An 18,670-nucleotide genomic window follows, 5' to 3' on the forward strand; every position below is an offset into this window, starting at 1 on the left:
TAGGAGAATTAGTAGCTGCTAACTGGGACCATTAGTAGCGGACAGTAGGATGGTTGGGGTAGCAGCCATGTGATGACAAAGCTTGGTGTGCGGAGGTTAGGGTAAGGACATGAGAGAAGCTGTTCAGGCCCTAAAATTATTGAACCCAGTATGGAGCCCAGAAGGCTGCAGAGTCTCCAAGTGGAAAATGAGGTGCTGTTCCTTGAGCTTACATTAAGCTTCGCTGGAGGACTGCAGTAAGCCTGACACAGATGATGTCAGCTAGGATACACAGTGGTATGTTAAAGTGCGCCAGACCTGCTGAGTTTTCCCTGCTGAGATTTTGTCTCTTGCCTGTACTGGGGGTCCCAAAATGGACCTGAACAGCTCAATGTTCCCCTCCCACTCCAATATCCTTTCAAGCTGATCTGAGATGTCCAATACTTTGGCACCAGGTGGGCAACACACCATGCAGGACTGTCGATCCTGTTTTCAAAGGATGCTATCCGTACCCATAATTATAGAATCCCCTCCTACTACAACTTTTTGTTTCGCTCTGCACACTTGAATGGCCTTGTTTACATCAATCCCAATCAATCAATTGCATCAATCCCAAAGAAATCCCACTACCCTGCTCAGTCACCATAGCCCTGTGTCAATCCTAAAACAATCCCACTATCTCATTCTGTCCTTGTAGATCTCTATCAAATTTCAGGAATGAGCTGGGTAGTGGGATTAATCCATAGATCTGTATCAATCCTGAACTAATCCTATTACCCTGCCGTCTTTCGATAGCCCTGCATCAATCCCTAATTCATATGTCTGACTCCAATCTGAATCCCAAATGTCTTGTTCATTTAAAGCAGAACTATGCCAATCATATACCAATACCGTAGATCCATTTTCTCCTCAGTCCTGTATCAATCAGAAGATTGTGGTTTCATCTCTTACCTGGCTTGCCATCATAGTATGAAAATGCCTGATCTCAGAAGCGAAGCAGACTCAGGCCTGGTTAGTACTTGGACGGGAGAACATCTGGGAATACTAGATGCAGTAGCATATAGCAGGAGTGACTCAGTGGTTACTCCTGCCTCACAGCGCCAAGGACTGGGTTTGATTCGATCCTTGTGTCTGTGTGGAGTTTGCATGTGCTCCCCGTGTCTGTGTGGGTTTCCTCTGGGTGCTCCATATTCCTCCGACAGTCCAAAGATGAGCAGACTATTTGGATTAGCCGTGTTAAATACAGGGCTTATGGGGATAGGGTGGGGGATGGGTCTGGGTAGGATGCTCTTCAGAGGATTGGTGTAGACTTGAATGGCCTCTTTCTACACTGCAGGGATTCTGTGATCCTATGAATCCAAAACTATTTCTGGTGCCTCACTCTCTATTTATTGTATTGAACCAGTCCTTATACTGACATCATGGGTGAGCAACATAGGAGGAAGATCAAAAGGTCTGTACCCTAAGCCTGTTCAGTACACAGGCAGAAGCAAAGTGGAGATCGGAGAAGTGTAGTATAATTACTTTAGTGGATTTAAAATTTGAATAGCTTGGACAAGTGTATTAAATTCACCATCATTCTCAAGTTCTACAGGAGAGTAGGACTCATACTGAGAAACAAATCACAGTCTTTTGTTACCATGTTAAAAATCACACAACACCAGGTTATAGTCCAACAGGTTTAATTGGAAGCACACTAGCTTTCGGAGCGACGCTCCCTCATCAGGTGATTGTCACCATGACTGACATGCTGCCATTTCCCTTTGATTTCAGTCACATGCCCCCTGAAGAATGTCCGGAAAAGACGCTTCCGGAAAACTGCAAAGAAGAAGGTGAGGACTTGGAAAATCTGTGTAACTGTAGGAGTGTATGCTGTGTATATCTAACCTGTGGTAAATAAATCCTGAGGATGTTTAATTTCACAGTGTACGTAACAACATACAAAACAGGAGCTATAGTAGGCCTGAGAGCCTCTCCAATCAGCTCCACCATTCAAAAAGATCACGACTGATTTATGACCTTAAGTCCAGGTGAACTACTCAGTATCCAAACCCGTGCTGTACCTGTCCTGGGAGTGTTTGATGGGAACAGTGTAGATTGAGCTGTACTCTCATTACAGGAGAAAGTGAGGACTGCAGATGCTGGAGATCAGAGCTGAAAATGTGTTGCTGGAAAAGCGCAGCAGGTCAGGCAGCATCCAAGGAACAGGAGAATCGAAGTTTTGGGCATAAGCCCTTCTTCAGGAATGGGCTTATGCCCGAAACGTCGATTCTCCTGTTCCTTGGATGCTGCCTGACCTGCTGCGTTTTTCCAGCAACACATTTTCAGTACTCTCATTACACCCTATGCTGTACCTGTCCTTGAAGTTTTCAATGGGGACAGTGTAGAGAGTGATCTCACTTTCTAATTGGAGGAAGTTTTACTTTGAGCTTAATCTGTGGCGTGTGGTACAGTGCTTGACTAATTTGATGGCTTGTGCAGAATGAAATCAAATCTTTGATGATCTCAGCCAACATAATGTGAGAATGGAGCCTCATTATTTGTTTTTTTGTTCCTAGTACATTGAATCTCCAGATGTGGAAAAGGAAGTGAAGAGACTGCTCAGCACAGATGCTGAGGCTGTCAGTGTCCGTATCCTTTCTGTTTGAAGACGGAGTGGGCTTCAATTTATGGCAAAAAGTAGTGCCTTCTGATGTGTGTATCATCATGTGTGACCACAGAAATTACCAAATCATGTCATAGTCTGTGAAAACTTTTAAAGCATAATATTTGGTTGTAATGTAGGAGACACGGCAGCCAGTTTCCACCCTTCAGGGCTGTGCAAAGTAGCAAATAGCTGGTCATCTATTTGATATGCTGGCATGTGTTTGCCTGATGTAGGTTTTGACCAGAATAAAATGGAGGCGCAGCTCAGGTACAGGCAGCTGGGATCATGGGAATCCCTGGAAGAATGTAGGGGATACAGGAGTTTACTGAAGAAGGAAATCAGGAGGGCAAAAAGGAGCATGAGATAGCCTTGGCTAAGAAAATTAGGATGAATCCAAAGAAATTATTAAAGTATATTAAAGGAAATAGAACAATTAAAAAGAGAGTAGGGACCTTCAAAGACCAAAGTGGACACGTATGTGTAGTACTGTAGGAGTGTGTGAGGTTCTCAATAATACTTTCTCCTCTGTGTTTACCATGGAGAAAGACATGATGACTTGGGGATGTTAGTGGTGATATCTTGGGGACAGTCCATAGCACAGTAGAGGAGGTGTTTGATGTATTAGAATGTGTGATCGCTGACAAATCTCCTGGTGCTGACCAGATACATCCAAGAGCACTGCAAGAGGCTAGAGAAGAAATTGCAGGGGCCCTGGCTGATATATTTTTGCCTCATCGTTAGTCACGGCTGAGGTCCCAGAAGACTGGAGAGTAGTGAATGTTGTGCCATTATTCAAGAAGGTCTGCAAAAAGAAAAAGCCTAGGAACACACCAGTAGCTTAACATCTGCGGTAGGTAGGTTACTGGAGAAGATTCTGAGAGATAAGATATACATGCGTTTGGAAAGACAAGGTTTGATTAGGAGTAGTCAGCATGGCTGCTGAGTATTTATAAAGTTGATAGATGGTTTGTAAGGGACAGGATGAACATCGAGTAGAGTTATGGATAATTTGGAGTGTTTGTTTACGTTTTGTAACATGGGCCCTGGGCATTTTAAGTCACCTCAATCACTACCACAAACATCCACTCCCTCTACCATCAAAGCTCAGCAGCAGCAGTGCACTGCAGAAATGCACCGAATAGCCTTAGACAGCACCTTCCAAACCTACAATCACTTCCATCTAGAAGGACCAGAGTGGCAGATGCATTGTGACACGTTGCAAGTTCCTCTCCAACCCACTCACCATCCTGACTTGGAAATATATCATCGTTCCTTCACTGTTGCTGGGTCAAAATCCTGGAATTCCCTTCCTAAAGGCATTGTGGGGCAGTCCAGGCAGCTTGCCATCACCTTCTCAGGGGAAACTAAGGCTAGGCAATAAATGCTGGCCAACCAGTGATGCACACAGGCCAGGATGGAATTTTAAAAAAGATACTTGCTTTCACTTCATTTTCGGCTAGGTGAAGACTGGGTTCAACCAGAGCAGTTGGAATCATAGACGTCTATCTTCACAAGCAGTAACCTGCTGCATACATTTTTACAGCCACTACGAGAGGGAGTTCTCATGGTCCGCTGACCTCTGCTGTCCAGTTTGTGGCACTCGCGCAGCTTTATTTTCTTCCAGTGTTTGCTGAGGGAAGATGTTTCAGTCTGATTGACATTGGTCGATGCGTTATGCCCCTTAATGTTGCCCGTGCGCAGGGTGGGAAGTTATAGCAGAGGATGAAACGAAGGAAGTGGAGAACCAGGGCTCACTGCCAAACCTCGACAGCTCATCACCAGGATCATCTGGGCACAAGCCGGGCCACACCTCAGCAGGTACCGAAGTGAACAAGAGCTGAGTGGGTCGGGGAACGATGAGTGAACTCGGGGAGAGGAAAGGCCATAGGTTGGCGGGAACTAGGGGTGAGAGAATGAGTTTTGGAGTTGTGGTTGCAGGGCAGAGGCGTTGGGTTTAAGGGGTAAGCTGAAACTTGGTGATAAGGGGTTAAAGGGTCTGACAAATGGAGTCGGGGGTTAGAGAAGGTTCAGATGAATGGAAGCAAGAGGTAGAGAAGGCCAGGTAAATGGGATTTGGGGACAGGGCAAGACTGTGTAAAGAACAGACAGAGGGAGCAGGGACAGAGGCAGTGCAATGAAACAGAGCGGCAGATAGGATTTGTTGTGAGTCTGTATGAGGCTAGTTCTGGTCAGTAACTGAGAAGCAAAGGAGAGGCCTGAGCACTGGTGTATCTGCTCCATGTCTTCTCACTGTGTTTTACAGTGGAGAGAGATGAACTGCGTGAGATCTTCAATGACATCAGCAGCAGCAGTGAGGAGGATGAAGATGAAGGTGATCGCCATGATGACGAGAACCTAAACATCATGGATTCAGAGGATGACTTGGCCCGTCGCTTGCAACAGAAACTCGAAGAAACTGATGCTCAAATGCAACCAAAGCAAGAATCAAACCAAATGGGTAATGTCAGTGCTGTGTCTAGTTCACACACAATAGGGCACTCACTATCTCTTCTGCCCTCTCCCACACACTGTTCTCCAGTGCTTTTCCCCCCTGCCAGAAGGAGACCATTATGTCAGGCCAGAGTGGCAGCATCACAATTACTTGGAGCATGGTGGCTGAGTGGTTAGCACTGGTGCCTCACAGCGCCAGGGATCCGGGATCGATTCCACCCTCAGGCGACTGTGTAGAGTTTGCACGTTCTCCCCATGTCTGCGTGGGTTTCCTCCGGGTGCTCCGGTTTCCTCCCACCGTCCAAAGTCGTGCAGGTCAGGTGAATTGGCCATGCTGTGTTGGGCGCATTAGTCAGGGGTAAATATAGGGTAGGGGAATGGGTCTGAGTGGGTTACTCTTCAGAGGGACAGTGTGGACTTGTTGGGCCGAAGGACCTGTTTCCATACTGTGGGGAATCTAATCTAATCTATTTGCACACATGTCTCAGTTTCTGGGTAGCCAGGCTAGGGCAAGTATTCAGCATAAGGGGAATGAGATCCTCTCCCTCCCTGTTGCTTGAAAAACCCTAACTCTTTCCAGGATCTGTGCATGTGGGGGAGCTCAGTGCTGATCAGCACACTGTCTGAACCCAGCAAACCCGTAGTTCGGTTCCTGGTGAGTGTGAAATACCATTGGGTTTACTGTGCTCCAGATTCTGACCAGTGATTTCTGTTTGTTGTGCATTTATACTGTCTCAGTCACCACATTACACCTTCTAGGTCATGTTGTGGCTGTACAGGACATTGGTTAGGCCACTGTTGGAATATTGCGTACAATTCTGGTCTCCTTCCTATCAGAAAAATGTCCGAAGGGTCTGTTTCCATGCTGTACATGTCTATGACTCTATGACTATGACTCTGTTTTTCACCAGAGATGAACCAACATGGCTTTCTTTCTTACGCGAATAACGGTTTGGAAGTAAGGGAGTACAAGAGGGATGTGGGTCAATTGAGTAGTGTGACTTCAGCAACTTCCTTCTTGTCTCCTGGTAGTTGTGCAGTTCCAGTATGAGATTGAAAAACTGAGAGAGACATTACAGTTAACCCAGGAGAAGAGAAAACGACAGGAGGACCTTATTATGAAGGTGGAGAATTTGGCATTGAAGGTGAGTAGAGGGGTGTTAGGCAGATGTCCCAGTTAGAAATTACTTATTGTCCTCCTTCGGGGAAGGGAGAAATGTGTCAGCACAGTCAGGCAAAATAAAGGTGAAGTCACCATAGTGTTGCCAGACCATAGGGCTGTTCTGTCATTAGAGAGAAAGAGATGACTGGTGGTGGTTTAACCTGAGGAACACCATGCCTCAGACAAGGGGAAAGGTTGAGAAAGAGAGTCCTTCATGGTAACCTCAGCTGGTGTGGGAATTGAACCCAGAGAGAGAGAGAAAAAGAGAATCAGCATTTTCAGAGGCGAGAGAGAGAGAGAGACTTGGCATATGCAATGGGAGGAGAGGGAGAGAGACAGAGACTTGGCACCTTCAGTGGGAGCGGGGGAGAGAGAGAGAGAAACTTGGCTTGGCACCTTGTGTTGGCTGGGGGAGGGGGGGGGGTGGCAAGAGAGAGAGAGCGCACACCTTTGCACCTTCAATGGGGGGGTGGAGAGAGAGACTTAGCGCCTTCAGTGCATGGGAGGTGGGGTGGGGGAGGGGGTGGGTTAAAGGGACTTGGCACCTTCATTGGTGGGGGGAAACTTGGCACCTTCAGTGGAGGGTGGGAGGGAGAGAGAGAGAGAGAGAGAGACTTGGCACCTACAGTGGGGTGGGGGGGAAAAGAGAGAGAGAGAGAGACTTGGCACCTTCAGTGGGGAGAGAGGGAGACTTGGCATCTTCAGCGGGGGAAGCGAGAGTGATGCTTGGCACCTTCAGTGGGGGGAGAGAGAGAAAGAGAGAAACCTGGCACCTTCAGTGGGGGGGTGGGGGGTGGGGGGTGGGGGGGAGGAGGTGTGGGCGGGGAGAGAGAGGGAGAGAGACTGCACTTTAAAGGGGGAGGGGGAGAAAGGGAGGGATTCAGCAAGTTCAGCAGATGGAGAGCGACAATCTGTAGCTTAAGGGGAAGAGGAGAGTGAAAGAGAGAGAGAGATCAGCACCTTCGGTGGGGAGACAGAGGGAGTCAGCACCTTTGGGGTGGGGAGACAGAGGGAGTCAGCACCTTTGGGGTGGGGAGGTGAGAGAGTGAGTGAGAGAGCACTTTCAGCATTGAGAGAGTCAGCACATTCTGCCGGGGGTGGGAGGGTGTGGTGGGGTGGTGACTGATGGGGTAGGTGTGAGTGGACAGAGAGAGGGTCAGCAGATAGAGGGGGGGGGGGGGGGGAGGGAAGGGAGGAAGCGAGTCAACACCTTTAGAGAACTGACAGTGTGTATGTCAGGGGAATAAGTGTGAGTTTGCAGATGTGGCAAGCGAGTTAGCCCCTCTGGGGAAAGGGGAGTAAGAATTTGAAACTGTGTAGCTCTCAATCAGTTGTCATGGGCTAGTGTCGGTGGCTTTCAGCCTCCCAACCATATGATAGCATCATAAGTGAATGTTTCCAGCAGGTTCAGTCAGCCTGTGTTTCTCTTTCAGAATCGCCTGCAGGCTGTGGTTGATGAGATCAAACAACAGGAGGAGAAGGAGAAACTACAGGTGAGAACTCATCTCACTTTCTCACATGCTGTTACCCACTGCAAAGACATGGTTTGTCACGCTCTTGCTTACAGTCTCCAACTCTGTCTCTTATTCTCTTCTCCCACAATCTCTCCATCACTCACATTCACGCTCACATTCAGTCTCAGCAGGAAGAGGAATAGGCTATTCAGCCCCTCGATCTGCTTCGCTATTCCATTAAATCATGGTTGATCTGATAGTAAAGTCAAATCCGCATTCCCACCTAGCCCGATAACCTTTCATCCTCTTATCAACAATCTATCTACCTCTACCTTAAAGGTATTCAAAGACTTTGCTTCCAGGAAGCGAGCTCCAAACACTCTCAACTCTCAAAGTATTGTTTTTGTTTAACCTCTGATTCCAATGGGCAGCCCCTAATTCTTAAACAGTGCTCCTAATTATAGATTCTCTCAAGAGGACACAGCCTGCCTGCATTTTCCCTGTTAACACCCTTTAGGAAATTGTTTCAATCAAGGGACTTCTTGCTCTTCTATACACCATTCCTCATCAGACAATGTGCCTGCTGCAAGTATTAATCTACTAGGTCTCTTCTGAACTGCCTCCTATGTATTTATATCCTTCTTGAAATAAAGTGACCCAGACTATGCCCAGTAATCCAGATGCAGGTTCATCAGTGCTCTGGATAATTGAAGAAGGACCTCCTTTTACATTTAGAGTCAAGAGTGGGGACCTGATGAAGGGCTCTTGCCCGAAACGTCGATTCTCCTACTCCTCGGATGCTGTCTGACCTGCTGTGTTTTTCCAGCACCCCACTCTCGACTCTGATCTCCAGTATCTGCAGTCCTCACTTTCTCCTTTTATATTTAGTTCACCTTGTAATAAATGATAACAATTTACTAGTTTTCTTATCTGTGTGTTGTAATTGCATGCCAACCTTTTATAATTCAGTCATGAGGACACCCAGATCCCTCTTCATCCAGAGTTCTGCAATCTCTCATGGTTTCAATAGTAGGCATTTAAAAAAAAATTCTCCTGCCAAAATGGACAACTTCATATTTTCTTCATATTATGCTCCATATGCCACAACTGTACCCACATGCTTAATCTATCTACTTATACTTTTTGTAACCTGTTATGTCCTTTTCACAACTTAATTTCCTTTCTATCTTTGTTACCTCAGCAAATTTGGCAACCTTGCTTTGCATTCCTTCATTAAAGTCTTTGATCTAAATTGCAAGCAGTTGATGTGCCAGCACTGATCACTGTAGCACACTACTTGTGACATCTTACAACCTGAGCCAACTTATTGCTTCCTGCCACCAGCCAATCTTCTATCCATGCCAATATGCTACGCCAATATCATAAGCTTTAATTTTCTACAATAATCTTTGATGTAGCATCATAGAAATGCCTCCTAGAAATCTAAAAACAATTTGCACCCACCTGTTCCTCTTTATTCACAGCACATGTGAACTCCAATTAATTGGTCAGACATGATAGACTTCATCATAGGGTCCTAGCAGAAGGGACCAGTGAAATAATTGATGCATTGATTTTAATTTGACAAAACTGCCTTGATTCAGATTTTGTCCCATTAGATTGGAAGATAGAGTGTCTAATTCCTGTAATCCAAAAGGAAAGGAGATAGCAGGGCATTATGTGTCAGCTAACTTTATATTTGTCATAAAGAAAACTTTAGAAGCTATTATTAAGAAATAATGGCAGGACACTTGGATAATTTCAAGGCAGTCAGGTAGTTTTGCTGGGGCTACGTTTCCCTGGAGCATCAGAGGCTGACTTATAGAGGTTTATAAGATCATGAGAAGCATGGATAGGATGAATACTCAAGGTCAGTTCCTAGGGTGAGGGAGACCAGAACAAGAGGGCATAGGTTTAAGAGGGGAGGGAAATGATTTAAAAAGGATTTTACAGCTAACTTTTCATGCAGAAGGTGGTGTGTGTGTTTAGAAAAAGCTACAATAGGAAGTGCTCATTGGATAGAAAAAGGCTAAAAGGCGCTTTAAGAGAGACATACAAGATGATCAGAAGATTAGATTGAGTGGACAGTGAGAGTCTTTTTTCTAGGATGATTACGTCAGCTTGTGCGAGGAAGCATAGCTGCAAATTGAGGGGTGATAGATTTAAGACAGATGTCAGAGGCAGGTTCTTTACTCAGACAGTGGTAAGGGCTTGGAATGCCCTGCCTGCCAATGCAGTTAACACAGCCACATTAGGGGCATTTAAACAGTCCTTGGATAAGCACATGGATGATGATGGGATAGTGTAGGAGTATGGGCTCAGATTAGTTCACAGGTCGACGCAACATCAAGAGCGAAAGGGCCTGTTCTGCACTGTATTATTCTATGTTCTATTGTGGAGGCTGGTACAACTGCAACAATTACCAGGCATCTGGATGGGTATATGAATAGGAAGGGTTATAGGGATTTGGGCGAAATGCTGGCAACTGGAACTAGGTCACATTGGGCTGTCTGGTTGGTGCGGATGAGTTAGACCAAAGAGTCTGTTTCTGTGCTGTATGATCCTATGGCTTCTAACAGTAGCTGTTCTGTAGGACGGAGAATAATTCAGAAGATAATGAGTGCATGTAAAAAAGGCCATACATTAATCATGTGTGATGTAGATTGGGAAAATGAAATTGGCATAGATAGCCACAAAGGGAAAGCCATAGAGTGTATTTCAAACAGTTTCCTAGAACAGTATCTTGTGGGTGCAATGGGTGATCAGGCTATTTTGGATTTGGCGATGTGTTATGAGGCAGGTTTAGTAAGTGATCTCCAAGTAAAGGATCCCTTTGGGAACACTGACCATAATTGCTGGAATTTGGCATTCAGTTTGAGAGTGAGAAACTTGATAGAAACAACTGTGCTAAACTTAAATAAGTGTAACTATGTAGGATTGAGGGCTGAGTTGACTGGGAAGGACTGGGAAAGGAGTTTAGCAGCAAAGAAGGTTGATGAACAAGATATTTAAGAAAATAGTTAATAACTCACATCAAAAGTTTTAGTCTGACCATGATTAACCATGGAAGATTAGGATGGTATCAAATTGAAAGAGAAAACATAAAATGGGGGAATTATTAATACTAAATCAGAAGATTGGGAGTTTTAAAAGCCAACAAAAGATTACCCAAAAAAAGAATAAAATAAACTGAGTGCAATGTGCCAAGTAAAATACAAACCGGCAGTAAAAATTTCTTCAAATATGTAAAAAAGAGAGGTGACGTGAACATACCCTCCTCTGAGAATGAGGCTAGCAACATAATAGTTGAGAGCCAAAGAAGACAGAAGAGTTGAATAAATACTTTAGCCATCGTCGTGATAGGCAGCACTAACAGCGTTCCATAAATGCTGAAAAATTAAGAGTCTAAAATAATGGGATTTGGGGGGAGCATGGGAATAAATGCTGGACAAAAATCTACTAAGGAACCTAATATGGCTAAAAGCTGATAAGTTCCATCTATCTAATAGGTTTAACATTTTATTTTATTTGTTCTTTGTGGGATGTGGGCTTTGCTGGCTGGGCCAGCATTTATTGCCCATCGCTAGTTGCCCTTGCGAAGGTGATAGTGAACTGCCTTTTTGAATCACTGCAATCCTTCTGCTGTGGGATGACCCACAATACCATTAGTGAGGGAATTCCAGGATTTTGACCCAGCAACAGTGAAGGAACGATGATATATTTCCAAGTCAGGATGGTGAGTGGCTTCAAGGGGAACATTAATGTGGTGGTGGTCCCATATATCTGCTGCCCTTATCCTTCTGGATGGAAGTGGTCAAGGGTTTGGAAGGTGCTGTCTGAGGATCTTTGGTGAATTTCTGCAGTGTATCTTGGAGATAGTACACACTGCTGCTATTGAATGTCGGTTGTGGAAGGAGTGGATGCTTGTGGATGTGTATTGAGAGTATTCCATCACACTCCTGACTTGTGCCTTGAAGATGATGGACAGGCTTTGAGGAGTCAGGAGGTGAGTTACTCGCCACAGTATTCCTAGCTTTGACCTGTTCTTGTAGCCACTGTGTTTATTTGGTGCATTCAGTTGAGTTTCTGGTCAATGAAAACCCCCACAATGATTGTAGGGAATTCAGTGATGGTAACACTGTCAAGGGGCGATGGTTAGATGGTCGTATTGATGACCATAATAACTTGGCATTTGTGTGGCGCTGATGTCACTTGCCACATGTCAGCCCAACCCTGGATATTATCCAGATCTTGTTGGATTTGAACATGGACTGCTTCAGTATCTGAGGAGTCATGAATGGTGCTGAACATTGTGCAATCATCAGTGAACATCATCACTTCTGACCTTATGATGGAGGGAAGATCATTGATAATGCAGCTGAAGATGTATGGGCCATAGGACACCATAGAACTGCAGAGATGTCCTGGAGCTGACATGACTGACCTCCAACAACCACAATCATAGGATTAAAGACAGGATTCTTGGTAGTGTGGAGGAACAGCGGGATCTTGCTGTTCAAGTACATAGATTCTTCAAAGTTGCCACCCAAGTGGATAGGTTGTTAAGAAAGCATTTGGTGCTTTGGCTTTCATTAACAGGGGGATCGAGTTTAAGAGCTGCGAGGTTTTGCTACAGCTCTACAAGACCCTGGAGAAACCACACTAGGAATATTGTGTCCAGTTCTGGTTGCCCTACTATAGGAAAGATACAGACGCTTGGAGAGGGTGCAGAGAAGGTTTACCAGGATGCTGCCTGGACTGGAGGGCTTGCCTTATGAAGAGAGGTTGACTAAGATCAGACTTTTCTCTCTGGAGAGAAGGAGGAAAAGAGGTAACCTGATCAAGGCATACAAGGTTATGAGAGGCATGGATACAGTCAATAGCCAGAGACTTTTCCCCAGGACAGGATTGACTGGCACGAGGGGTCATAGTTTTAAGATATTAGGAGAAATGTATAGAGGAGAGGTCAGAGGTAGGTTCTTTACGCAGAGAGTTGTGAAGCATGAAATGTGTTGCCAGCAGTGGTAGTGGAAGCAGAGTCATTAGGGACAGTTAAGGTGACTGCTGGACATATACATGGACAGCAGTGAATTGAGGGGTGTGTAGGTTTGCTTATTTTATTTTACATTAGGATTAATCCTCAGCACAACGTCGTGGGCTGAAGGGCCTGTTCTGTGCTGTACTTTTCTATGTTCTGTGTTCCTATATGTCAGGTATGGCTCTAGCCACCAGAGAGTTTGCCCTCAATACCCTTGATTCCAGTTTTGCAAGGGCTCCTTGATGCCACATTGGTTGAATGTGACCTTGATGTCAAGACCTGTCACTCTCACCCCATGCCACGATTTTAAAGGAGGTAACTACAGAGATGTTGGTTGCTAGATAGTAATATTCCAGGAACCCTTAAATTTTGGCAAAGCCCTAGAGGTTTGAAAAACTGCCAATGTGACGCTTTAATTCAAAAATGGATGGAAGCAACAAACGGGTAACAATAGGCCAGATAGTTTAATATCAGTCACTGGTAAAAATGTTGAAGTTTATAACAAAGGATGTAATAGCATAGCATTTAGAAATATATAAAAAAAAGTAATGCAGAGTCAGCATGGCTTCATGAAGGGGAAAACTCGTCTGAAAAACTTTTACAGTTCTATGAAGAACAAGCAGAGAAGATAAAGATGAAAGAGATTTTGCTCTCCAAAAGGCATTCAGTGAGGTACCACACATAAAGGCTACTTAGAGTCATAGAGATGTACAACACAGGAACAGACCCTTCGGTCCAATCTGTCCATGCCGACCAGATATTCCCACCTGCCAGCACCTGGCTCATATCCCTCCAAACTCTTCCTATTCATATATCCATCCAGATGCCTTTTAAATGTTGCGATTGTACCAGCCTCCACCACTTCCTCTGGCAGCTCGTTCCATACACGTACCACCTTCTGAGTGAAAACGTTGCCTCTTAAGACTCTTTTATATCTTTCCCCTCTCACCATAAACCTATGCCGTGTAGTTCTGGACTCTCCCACCCCAGGGAAAAAACTTTGTCTATTTATCCTATCCATGCCCCTTATGATTTTATAAACCTCTATAAGGTCACCCCTCAGCCTCCGACGCTCCAGGGAAAAATAGCCCCAGCCTATTCAACCTCACCCTATAGGTCAAATCCTCCAACCCTGGCAACATCCTTGTAAATCTCTTCTGAACCCTTTCAAGTTTCACAACATATTTCCAATAGGAAGGAGACCAGAACTGCATGCAATATTCCAGCAGTGGCCTAACCAATGTCCTGTACAGCTGCAACATGACCTCCCAACTCCTATACTCAATACTCTGACCAATAAAAGAAAGCATACCAAACGCCGCCTTCACTATCCTATTTACCTGCTTAATAAGGTAAAAGCTGATGGTGTCAGTGATATTGTTTTAGCATAGATGGAGTTTTGGCCAAGTAAAAGAAATCACAGCTGGGATAAAGAAGGCATTTCAGGATGGCAGCCTGTGATTAGTGGAGTGCCACGTGGATCAGTGCTGGGGTCACAATTATTTTCCATCATCCAAGTCATTATATATTGTAGTGAATGCACTGCTTCCAAATTTGTGAATTATGCAAAAATAGGTGGGAAGGCAAGAGCTGAGGAAGAGCCTTTCAAGGGATATAGACAGGTTAAGCAAGTGGGCAAAACTTTGGCAGATAGAAAGTAATATTTGAAAATGTGAAGTTCTGCACTTTGACAGGAAGAATGAAGATTATTATTTTAAATGGGGAAATGGAATGTAGTGCAAAATAATGAGGGGATCCTCATGCATGAATCAACAGTTATATTTGCTGTGGACCAAGCTGATATCTACAAACTCCTACATGCTGCTGATGTGTCACATCACCTGTCATACCATCTTTAATTGTTATGAGGGGCTACTTAATTATTTTCTTCACTTTTATACTGAAATATATTTTAATATATTTGGTTAACTCTGCTTCCAGCTGCTATACTACTTTGAAACGTTGGAATAGAATAAGACTTAATTGTTTACCATATACTCTCCAATTAACCAGCTTCTTCTCTTGTCGCGGGGTAAGCATCTATTCCTGGAGGCTGAAAACGTTTAGACAAAAAAATAGCAAAAGTACTTGTCTTTGCCTTCCTTCCCTGTGATTCCCTACAGCAGTGACAACAGCAGTGTATTGTAGGTATTTTAATAAACTTGTTTATACATGTTATGGCACACCCCAGGGGTAGGTGGACCATGAACCCCTCCTTGAGGTAGGAAATACCACTGCAGCAGAAGACCATGGTGCACTATTGTAAGTGGCATTCAAGTGCCAAATCATATAAAGTTTCATGTTTTCTATCTGTTTCTAACACAAAAGACTGTCTGAATTAATGAGGGTACAGATTCAGTTTGTTCTTAAACTAAGTTATTTTTCAAGGTTTCCAGTGAAAGAGCAGCTTAGTCAAGGCTGGCAACCACATAATTAAAGCTGTAACTTTCAGTTTAAAGCTACTGCAAGCTAAATTAGATTTGTATAAAATAAAAATTTACACTTTCTTGTACAATTCCATTTGTAGGTGCAGTCTATAGATCACAACTGCATGCACTTGACTCTTTCTCTCACTCTTCTCTCTCACTCTCATTGCTGGAGGAACATAGCAAGGTGACAGGGTACTATCGAAATCACAGGTGAGACAGGGAGGTGACAAGGAAATGGTATGGAGTGTAATGGGCCCAGAGGCATTGGTATTTGAAATCACGTGGGCCCGGGGAAGGACATGAGTATGCTCCCAGACGTCGCTGGGATCATAGCAGGAGAGTTTCTACTGAGGAGCTCAACTGAAGATCCTCCAGATCAGCTTGGCTTGGCCCCCTTATTATGTTTCAATATTTTGGTATCAAAATATAATTTTTCAATTGTACAGCATTCTGTGTTTGACAGCCTGGTCTCAGCACTAACTGTCATTTCAGAGTTTGAAGGCCATAGTTCCAGTTCCGCTACAGAGATCAGAGCATAGATTCGAAGTAAACTGACCCAGTGCAGTGACGAAGGACTTCTGCATTGTAGCATGTGCAGTCTGTCACATGAGAGGTTAAACTTAGTCCACCTCTGCTCTCATATCTGACTACTGTTTAATATTTGAGCATCATCACCAGTTGAGATTATCCATTCATTACTACATTCATGTTTTTGAGAACTTGCTTTGCACAAGTTGCTATGTTTCTTTGTGATATTTGAACACTGGCAATAAATAATTCTAAAATACTTCATTGTGAAACACTTTGGGACATCCTGTGAAGGAGAAAAATGTTTTCTGAAATTCTGCTGGTCTTTATGGTGATTCTGAAATTGTTTAGGAAGATCTCAAGCTTGAGTGATCAGTACATGGTAATGTAGACTCTACACCAAACAGCAAGGAGCAACTGGACATTTTAAGGAGTCCCTGATCCCCACCTTGCCTTGTACCCATCATCCTTCCAATTCAATTGCCATTCCTGCTGGTGGTCAATTCATTCTTCTTTCTCCCCTCACCACCTCCTCCCTATCCCTCACTCTCACCACCTCCCTTGTACTCACTCCTCACTCTCTGCTCTTTCCATCAATCCCACCTCTTTTCCCCCACTCCCCTAAACCTCCCCCAGCTTTCACTTGTTCTTCCCTTGCTGCTTGGTGTGGATAACAGTGTGAGGAAGGTGTTTACTTCCTTCTGCTTTGTCTGTACATTTTCCCCAGTTGCAGTCTTTTCTTGAACAGTAAGTATAGCGGTTCCCTGCACAGGAAACCAGGAGCGTTAGCTGTCAGCATTGTGCAGACAGCTCCTGTCAGTTTGATTTTGTTTATGCCTAAGCATAATCGATATCCATCAAGACTGTGGATTTAACACACTGTCCTTTCTTTTTCCAGTTGGCTTCTTTACAGTCACAGCTTGACAACCTGCTGAATAAATGAAGGACTGCTCACCGACTCTTTTAACAGGGACAGTGCCACAGTGTGTGGGGTGCAAGCAACCTGCTTGACCAGACATGCCAAGAATCAGAATCAGCATTGCAAACCATTTGTAGCTTGTACATAAATGTGAATATCAACCTCAATAAATGTACTATTAGTGAGTATTAGCCGTAGACTTTTGCACTTGTTATTGTTCTTTCGTGGGTGTCACTGGCAAGGCTGACATTTATTTTCCGTCATAAACTCCCTTGGAGAAGGTAAGAAAGAAGTTTGTGGACTGGTTGCAGTCTATGTAATGAAGGTCGAGAATTCAGATTTTTGACCCAAGGACACTCTCTACTGAATCTCACCACTGCCACCCATTGTGATCCTCTGTTGTCTGAACTTATCAGACTGCTCAGCTGTGACCACTACTGGAGATGAGTGGAAATGTCTTCCAGTTAAATATAGGGAAGATAATTCCACTTTTCTGCTCTGACCCCATCCTTGAAGCTGAACCTCAATGTCACAAACAAAGAAATAGGAGCAGATGTAGGCCATTCCGGTCCACAAGCCGCTGCCCCATTCAGTAAGATCATGGTTGCTTTGCTTGTATTTTGAGTTCCCCATTTCCATCTGATCCCAATAACCTTTATTTCCATTGCCCATCAAAAATCTATCCACCTCTGCCTTAGAAATCCCCCAGTGTTCACAAAATATTTACAGATGCAACTAACACTAGCATAGAGATAACAAGTAATTGGGTGAAATTAAAGAGAATACATGATGTATTGTAAGTAAGGTTGGGGAGCTACAGGCACAAATTGGAATATGGAACTATGATTTTGTGGTGATAACAAAGTTGATCAAGGAAAGGCAGGACTGGCTTTAATAAATATTCCTGGATATAAATTGTTCAGAAAAGATGGAAAAGGAAGGATAGAAGAGCATTGCAGTGTTGGAGAAAGGTAACGATCAGAGAGTCCAAGGACACAATTTGGCTAGAGCAAAGAAACAAAAAGGGTACAGTTACATTTCTAGTTGTAGTCTATGGATCACAAACTATTAGAAAAGGATGTAGAAGAATAAATCTGCCAGGAATTACAAATATGTGGGAAGAGGTGAAGACGGCAGATGATGGAGAGTCGGAGTCAAAAAGTGTGGAGCTGGAAAAGCACAGGAGGTCAGGCAGCATCCGCACAGCAGAACAGGCTTATGCCCAAAATGTTGACCCTCCTGCTCCGCGGATGCTGCCTGACCTGCTGCACTTTTCCAGTGCCACATTTTTTGACAATTACAAATATATGGCGATGCTATGGAGTAGTTATGAGGAATTTCAATTACTCAAATATAGACAGGGATACTGGCAGTGTAAGGGGCGGTAATGGTTAGGACTTAATGGATTGCGTGGAGGAGACTTTCCAACAGCATCACGGATCCAGTCCAATAAGAAAGGGTGCACTGATTGAAATTGAAATGTGCCGAGTCGATCAAATGACAGTGAAGGAACATTTAGAAAACAGTAATCATTGTATCGTACATAGAACATTACAGCACAGTACAGGCCCTTTGGCCCTTGATGTTGTGCCAACCTGTGGAACCAATCTGAAGCTCATCTAACCTACAACATTCCATTTTCATCCATATGTCTATCCAATGACCATTTAAATGCCCTTAAAGTTGGCGAGTCTACTACTGTTGCAGGCAGGGTGTTCCACGCCCCTATTGCTCTCTGAGTAAAGAAACTACCTCTGACATCTGTCCAATATCTATCACCCCTCAATTTAAAGCTATGTCCCCTCACGCTAACCATCACCATCCGAGGAAAAAGGCTCTCACTGTCCACCCTATCTAACCCTCTGATTATCTTATATGTCTCAATTAAGTCACCTCTCAACCTTCTCTCTAATGAAACAGCCTCAAGTCCCTCAGCCTTTCCTCATAAGACCTTCCTTCCATACCAGTAAAAAGTGAGGACTGCAGATGCTGGAGATCAGAGCTGAAAAATGTGTTGCTGGAAAAGCGCAGCAGGTCAGGCAGCATCCAAGGAGCAGGAGAAT

The 18,670-nt window shown here is 44.2% G+C and overlaps 1 protein-coding gene across 1 annotated transcript in view; it reads left to right on the plus strand.

Annotated features, from left to right (window-relative positions):
* taf7 (TAF7 RNA polymerase II, TATA box binding protein (TBP)-associated factor) overlaps positions 1-16,793 on the plus strand; it is a 50,311-nt gene extending 33,518 nt beyond the window's left edge. Inside the window, exons 6-12 of the mRNA XM_043704294.2 lie at positions 1,753-1,811; positions 2,538-2,610; positions 4,328-4,444; positions 4,890-5,084; positions 6,110-6,222; positions 7,673-7,732; positions 16,587-16,793. Coding sequence (XP_043560229.1) covers positions 1,753-1,811; positions 2,538-2,610; positions 4,328-4,444; positions 4,890-5,084; positions 6,110-6,222; positions 7,673-7,732; positions 16,587-16,631 — 662 coding nt within the window. The 3' untranslated portion in view covers positions 16,632-16,793. The remainder of the gene's footprint in view (positions 1-1,752; positions 1,812-2,537; positions 2,611-4,327; positions 4,445-4,889; positions 5,085-6,109; positions 6,223-7,672; positions 7,733-16,586) is intronic.
* The last annotated feature ends 1,877 nt before the right edge of the window (positions 16,794-18,670 follow it).

Source organism: Chiloscyllium plagiosum, unplaced genomic scaffold (assembly GCF_037043375.1).
Source record: "Chiloscyllium plagiosum isolate Xiang-an unplaced genomic scaffold, Cpla_swu_hap1 HiC_scaffold_11, whole genome shotgun sequence".
Lineage (NCBI taxonomy): Eukaryota > Metazoa > Chordata > Chondrichthyes > Orectolobiformes > Hemiscylliidae > Chiloscyllium > Chiloscyllium plagiosum.